Genomic DNA, 7,837 nt, shown 5'->3' with positions numbered 1-7,837 from the left:
CTCACTCTCCTGAGAACCGTTGGGTACGAGAGGGAGGGGCGAAAAGTATTCTTAAACCTGTTTTAAGCCAAACAAAAATATATATATATTTCAATTATTTTTTAGCATTATATTTTTATTTCCACTTTATATTGAAATTCTTTTATCAGATGCTGTGAAGAAACATTACGTGTCCTGCGCAAGAAATCTGAACCAATTTTAACAACTTTAGAAGCTCTTCTCTATGATCCTCTTTACAATTGGTCTGTAAAAAAACCAAAATCGGAGCAGTCTCAACAATCAATACCTGATATAAGTAAATATTTTATTTTCATAATTTAATCCAGATTTATTATAAACGATGTTAGAAACGTCAAAATCATAGAGGTTAGAGAGGGTGATAAATATGTATAATAGGACACCCTGTATTTGTGGACAATCTGTCTATTAAATATTCATCCTTATAAAATTGTCAATATATAGCTAATTATAAGAGTTTTATAATTTAGAAGACCATTGTAATAATCAGATAAGGGCTCCTTGAAAAAAATGTATTGAGAACTACAGACTTAATGGACACCTGATCTGTTGTTTCAAAATACTTATTTACTTGATTTTAATAAACTTCAAAATTTCAATTTATTTGGGAGAGGGGGGGGGATTATCTACATGACTAATTAAAACGATGTGGGTATATGGAATTAAACTTCGTGAATTGGGTTTCCTCAAAACCACCTTGGTAATGCTTTCCGAATCAGAAAATATTATTTGTAATCAATTATGTTTTATTTATTTACTTATTCTGTAATGTTTGTGAATTTTTAAGGTATGGATGAAACAAATAAGTTAGCTGAAAGGTTCTTGCAGAGGTTACAATTAAAGTTAGAAGGACGTGAAGATAGTGGAATATCGAGTATTGAAGCTCAAGTAAGAAATCTCATCATTGAAGCAAAGGATCCTAATAATCTTAGTCGTTTGTTCAGAGGCTGGCAAGCTTATTTATAATAATTTTATTTATGGATTAATGCATCATATATGTTATATCATATATTTAGAAGATAATTTCAATCTCTATATTTTGTAATGTATAGTTTTGTTAGTTATATTGTTACTACTACCTCACATTAGTTAAACATAACCCCTAGTAGTTCACACATGAATTTTAATACATCCTTAGAAATAAAAATTGAATGTTTATCATAACACACATCTATAATGGAAGTGACACAACTTAAATCATATGATTTTCTTAGAATTTATATTACACATACAACCAAATTGTATTGACAATATAATACAACAGGTTGCTATAGATGTGTTATTGTTTTGGTCTAATATTTGAGGATGGCTCACTGGGATGAGAAGTGTCCATCTCTAAAAAGTTGTTGATTGTATTATTTTTGTTTGTGGTTCCTTTCATTCTGAATGTGGGATGTTATATTGGCAGTGTATCATTTAAAGCATTTTTATGATGAAACTAATTCATTGTTTTTTAATTAATTATAAATTAAAGAGTTGTTTTACTGAGATTGATATCAATGTACCATCACATTTATGAAAGTTTTTTTGTTAATATTTTATTACACACACATATATATATATATATATATATATATATTAGTAAACCTGTGATACATAAGTTTTATTGATTATTGATGACATATTTTTGTAAAAATCATGTTTTGATATAAATTTTTCAAAATCAATTGTGAAACCTACTTATTTATGCACAGTAATTATCATTTATCCGTAGGATCTACAACCCTATTGCGGGACATAGACAATAACAGACATAGACAATGACCCTATTGACATATAAGTCAAAAAATAATAACTTTTGAACATAAAAACAAAACTTTCATCTTTACATGACATGTCCATTTTGTCAACTATTTATAGTAGTGAATCCTATACTGGTTTCATAATTAGAATTTATAATTTAACTATAATAATTCATAATTTAATCAAACATAATTACAAAGTAATTATATAAACTGAATAGGATCATCTGCCATTGTTGTGTGTAATTTTATAAGAAACCACTATTTTTAGTTAATTGATTAATCATTACAAGGGCATAAATGTGATTTGCTAATTTCCTTTCATTGTAGTTTTTTTCCCCCTTTTTAGTTGCACTGAGGAATAGAATTTTTTTTATATTAGTCCCTTTTAACCAGAGGTGGACAAAAATTAGCTATAGCTAAAATTGCCATGGTTACGACCCTTATTCATGAATGAACCATTGATAAATAAATATCATATCCATGGCAATTTTAGCTATTAGTTTCATAGTTGCCCAACTGTGCTTTTGGTGTTGTTAATCCATTTTGGTGCCATAAGAAGTAAGTGTTTATTAATGTGATATAGCTTGTGTATTGTAATTGTTATTCGTCTATTCGAATATTTTTTTCATATTGTTTTAATTTATTAGATTAAACAGATAAATGTCTCATAAGGTTTGTTTTATATTGTATTCTAAATACATCTGAAGAACCCTTACAATACATTGATGTATATTAGATTCATACATCATATATATTTTTATTAAAAGAACTACTTGTTGAACTTAACTCCCCTCTCTCTCCCACTGGGGGAAAAGCACTTCATAACGTGAATAAAATGTATTTTAACATTAAAGATAAGAACATTTGGAAAACATCCACTTTCTTGAAAATAGTCATAACTTCACTTACCTCAACTTGACTTCATTAAATAAATGCTACCTCCCCTTTACTTAGTTATCCTATGTAAAGATTGAAGCATTGATTACAGGTCTGTAAGTCCCTGTATCCCTTGTATCTGCAAAAAGTTAAAATAATTCCACCTTTAAGGTCATCAAATTAAAAAAAAGGAAATTCTATAAAGGAAACATTTACTTTTAAAAAATGACATGGAAACCATTTTTTTTTTTTTTTTTTAGTCAAAAGATAACAGTTTTAATTTAACTTTCATCACTATTGTTAACTTTATACTGCAACATTTTCCCAAGTCCAGTCATTCTGTATGTTGTTTGATATAATTGTTATAGTAGTTATTAAATTTATTATTATAAGGAAAAAAATATTCTCAATGTACTTTATAATTTGAGGCTGTGCAATTTTAAACATTATTGTCCAAATTGGAAGTATCACATCACTAAAACATACTTTAATATTTTAATGTAAACTTGTTAATCACTGCAAGACTGTATATAATAAAGTTGTTAATAGGGAACATTTGTTAGTTGTATAATATAAGTATACTAAAAAAAATCAAAGTGTGTAAAGAAAAATGTATAAGTAATTCATCACTTATTAATGTTATGGATTCTAAATTCCTGGCAAAATTACTTCAGTTTGTTTGTATATATTTGTAACACAATTTATATAATATATATGATTTCTAAACCCCTCTTAGTGATTCGGGAATATCCTTTGAATAGTCAAAGATTATTTATATAATTTACTGCAATTTTGCATGGTTAAGATTGTTCAGAGAAAAATGATGCAACTTTTTTTTCTCTTCTAAATTCAATTGTATAGCCCAATGGTAGTTTTTATCTATCTATTAACAAAAAAGTTTAGTTTGATGTGGAGTGATGGTTAATTGACAATATATGAATTGGAAAAGAATGATAATAGTCAACAAACATATAGGGTTAATAGGAATTAACAAGCAACATAATATAAATTTCATAAGTTTTAAATTTTTAAACTCTCTTCTTGCAAAAAGTATATGCGAGACCAGAAAATCAAAGTATTATCCAGTAAAGTATGTTCAGATATTCCTTGATAACCTACAGCTAGTGGAAGGGGCCTACGAGGAAGAACATGCCTGTGCTAGCATGTTCTTCCACTAGGCACTGTGGTTTTAATGTAAAAACAAAAGCTAGTAGATATTCTTCTCACTCTTCATCATACAGATATTTAGCTGAATTTACCAATGTTAAAAAATAAATTGATTATGCAGATATGACCGGCACTTAGACTAACCATTCTCTCACAGGCCAGTATAGGTGTGATTTCTTCAATGAGAACTTTCCTGAGGTAACACAGTCTTGTCTTTGAGTTAGCTGAGTGAACTCTTAAAGAGATGTATTCTGCACAATTGCTTTGCTGAAAAATGGTGCCCTCTCAGTATCCTGAAACCAAAAAATGTCTTATAGACAAGTTTCTCAGCTTTATTCAAGTGTGCTCATAATTCACCAATAGCATTTCTACTGTGCCCCTGATAGGCTATCACTATTTTTCTTCTATCTAGATAAGGTAGGGAGGGAAACATGCCTTCTTTTTAAGTTTTCCTAGCCAAAAAGCTATGAAGGACTCAAAGATTCAGCTAGGAAGAAATTCATTCACTCCAGAGAACAGGAGTTATAACTGAACTTACAAGCATCAGTCCTTTATATATTTTACTCCATATATTAAGAAGCAATACCTAAACAATGGAAAACCTCAAAAATAATTCTATTGTATAAAAAAGGCAACAAGCTTGATGTAGAGAAATATCGGTCTATCTCCCTCTGTTCCACTATGGCAAAAGTTTTCACCAGTGTTCTCAAACAACGGCTTACAAAAAGAATAATGGAATGTGTTGCCGAAGAACAAGCAGGTTGTAGGAAGGGATTTTCGACAGTGGAACACATTCAGATTAAACGAAATCATCGAGAAATCAAATGAATATAACTTCTCTCCATATCTTTGTTTCCTTGACTTTAGGAAGGCTTTTGATGGCATTTTATATTCAGAAATATTAAAGGCATTGAGCGCAATAGGAATAGAGGACAAATATATCAGGATAATAACAGAGCTTTATAAGGAGATGACATTATATATTATGACTGAAAAGAAAGGACCAAGCTTTGATGTTGAGAGGGGTGTGCGACAGGATGATCTACTATCCCCAATTTTGTTTGTTCCAGTATTGGAGATGGTGTTCTGGCGACTTGGATGGGAAGATTTAGGCATTAAAATAAACATGGCTGAGCAATCTACGTTTTGCAGATGATGTGTGTGCTCTTTGCAAAAGACATGGAACAACTTAAGGAAATGATGAAGCAGCTTCTAACATTATGTGAAGAAATTGGTTTTTATCCAAACTACCAGAAGACGAACCTTATGACCAATGGCATAAAAGAAGAATGTAAAATTAACAACCATAATTTAGTATATGTTGAGGGATATATCTATTTGGGTCAGTTAATCTCATTCACAGAGGAGCAAAGGAGGTCCATAGGAGATAGACACTCGTTTAGAATAAGTTTTGTTCCCTCAGGCATATCATAAAAGAAAAAATAAGCGTTGACCTTAAAAAGTAGGTCTTAGATAGTTACATTAGCCCAGTGATCACTGACAATAGCTCAGGAAAGGAAAAAACAGGTGTGGCAAAATAATATTGGAAGAAGTATTGTGAATGTGAGGAAAAGAGACTAAATAAGAAATGCTTGGATCCAGAAAGAAACAAGACACACTAAAGATGACAAGACTGAGCAAATGGAAATGGGCAGGGCATCTCCTTCGGTGTAAAGATGATATATGATAAAAAATTGCCACAGAATGGACTCCATACGACCTTCAAACAAAAAGAGGATGTCAAAAGAAAAGATTGAGCGATGTGTTCAAGAGGATGGCAGGAGGCACCCTCTGGTGGAAAGCTGCTATGGACAGGGTTGTCTGGAAGGAGAAATGGAAAGAACCCGCCTCCCAATAGAGCTGGTCACCCCGGGAATTGCTGACTATTGCTTCCGGAAGGGAAGGCCTATGCAGAAAGATGGAAAGAAAAGTGAAATAGAAGTTAATGTTTTGTCAATTAATATATATATTTCTGTTTCTATCTCCCTTTAAATGTGAATATTTATATTTTATTTTGTATAAATAAAAAGGCTATTTCATTTCATTTCACTCCATATATTGCTGCTAACAAGATATCTCAACCTTCTTATTTTTCCTATTTTAAATTGTTTAAGGTAAATATCATCATGACTTCATTGAAGCAACTACAATTATATTAATTACTAAATTTGTTTAACTTCCAGTAGGAGCAAGTTTACTTTCTTGTATTCTAAAATATTGTCTTGAATGTTTTATTAGGGTATACTTGGGAATAAGTTACAGCTCGAATTGGCACAGCCTTGTGGCCAAGACAAAAATCACTGTTCAAGAAACAAACTTCTCATTTTAATTTCTTGTAAATATCTTAACAGCTTGATTTTGTATTAAACATGTAGTATTCGAAAGTGAATGAAGACTAAATAAGAAGTCTATTATCCACTTAAAGTTAATTTCCTACATGCAGTGACTTTCAATGGCTTTTTCACGCCTTGAGATATCAGCCAAGGTTTAACTTCAGTTTTTTATTCCAAATCGATTCACCACCTCAAAGGAGACATCTAGTGAATACACCAGTAGTGGATCAAATAACTCTACCAATATTTCGGTACTCTGTTTAAGTATTGAAATAATGGAAGAGTTTAGCCATGTTGTTTCTCAAATCTTTGGGTTTAGCCCAAATTATAATTAAATAAAGTTATATTAAAGTAATTTTGCATATATCAAAAAGTATGTGTAGTGAACTAGCTCTCATGGGTCTCAAGTCATAACAAATAAGTGGATCACTTTTTCTCTAAGCAATTTGTTTTATAATGAGATGTATTATGTTTTATGATTATGATTTTACAATTTGTTTTATGATTATAATAACTCATTTAGTATAATTTTTTTATTTAATGTTGACATTTGCTGCTTCTTAGTTACAGTCTTATTAATTTCTTCTCATGTTCTTATTTTTTTTTGCTAATAAACTTCATCAAGTCAATTATTCTCATTGAGTAGCCAAATTCATTGTCATACCTGTGCCAAAAAAAAAAAATCAATAAGTTGATGATTTACAAGTTTTGATACTATTTTCAGAGGCATTCTTTTATGTAAAATATAACTTGTGTAGTAAAATATAACTTATAATTAATTAGGAAAAATAAGAGGGAGGGTTGGTGGTAAAAGCAATCAAGTGATCAATTTTACCTTTAACCAATCAGTGTGGTATCAAGAAAACATCAGCATTTAATAAACATTTTCCTCCATTTCACCAAAATTTTCTTGACCTCCACTAAGACCATTTACTTCTATTCAATATTTACTTGTCCATTTTCCAGGCATGCATATACACCTACTTATTCACATAGCTTCTGGACAAAAGTATTGAATCACCTTTGTATTGAAATGCAGAAGACAACTCTATCAGCGAAGAAGAGTTTTAGGTTGCTATCATCTCTCTAAAATTAAGGAGATTAACTGGTATTTATGCCCTAGCCTCTGAGGTCATTAAAAGCACCAACCTAATGGAGATATAGGTAGTGCAGCACTTCTTAAATATTATTTGGAAAACATGGAATAACCCAAGAGATTGCGAATTCTGCAGTCTCTCTGGGTCATAATGTTTAAGAAAGGTTAATAAATAAATAAAATGACAATTTATATGAAAATAGAATGAAAAAAACAGCTCATTACATCCCTCCTCAGTGTCCTAAGGAAAGAATATGGTTTCAGGCCTAACAGAAATGATCAGGATCTCACATTTTTGATAAGTTAACTATCAAAGACAAAACAATTAAAAAGACAAAATGTGTAATTGAATTAGAGCAGTTTTTGGCATGGTGAAGAAAAGATAAGTAATAAAAGCATTAAAAGTAAATTGTTGACACAGGTCTCTGGTTAGGCAATCTGGCTAAAGTACCTTATCTGAGTCCCACTAGAAAAAGTTACACTTCAAATACCTTAATTAACCACCTAAATGAGCAGAGCTTGATCCTTGAAGAATAAAATTCTTAGGAAGATATTTTAATGCCACCATGAAAAATTTTCTACAGTTGACTTTTAATTTATAT

At 30.6% G+C, this 7,837-nt stretch overlaps 2 protein-coding genes across 5 annotated transcripts in view; one reads left to right on the top strand and one right to left on the bottom strand.

Annotated features, from left to right (window-relative positions):
* tefu (Serine/threonine-protein kinase tefu) overlaps nt 1-2,597 on the top strand; it is a gene marked incomplete in the record, with an annotated part of 56,426 nt that extends 53,829 nt beyond the window's left edge. Inside the window, 2 exon segments of the mRNA XM_067049243.1 lie at nt 150-295; nt 806-2,597. Of these exon segments, the coding sequence (XP_066905344.1) occupies nt 150-295; nt 806-984 (325 nt within the window).
* Nucleotides 2,598-6,657: 4,060 nt separating this feature from the next.
* LOC106683942 (glyceraldehyde-3-phosphate dehydrogenase 2) overlaps nt 6,658-7,837 on the bottom strand; it is a 23,995-nt gene continuing 22,815 nt past the window's right edge. For all 4 annotated transcript variants that reach the window (XM_067049245.1, XM_067049246.1, XM_067049244.1 and 1 more), the window contains one exon: nt 6,658-6,803. In XM_067049245.1, coding sequence (XP_066905346.1) covers nt 6,734-6,803 — 70 coding nt within the window. In that variant the 3' untranslated portion in view covers nt 6,658-6,733. The remainder of the gene's footprint in view (nt 6,804-7,837) is intronic.

This window comes from Halyomorpha halys, unplaced genomic scaffold, assembly GCF_000696795.3.
Source record: "Halyomorpha halys isolate HHAL.00 unplaced genomic scaffold, Hhal_1.1 Scaffold531.1, whole genome shotgun sequence".
NCBI lineage: Eukaryota > Metazoa > Arthropoda > Insecta > Hemiptera > Pentatomidae > Halyomorpha > Halyomorpha halys.
Note: the sequence above shows the minus strand (reverse complement) of the source record. Positions and strands in the feature narration are given on the sequence as shown.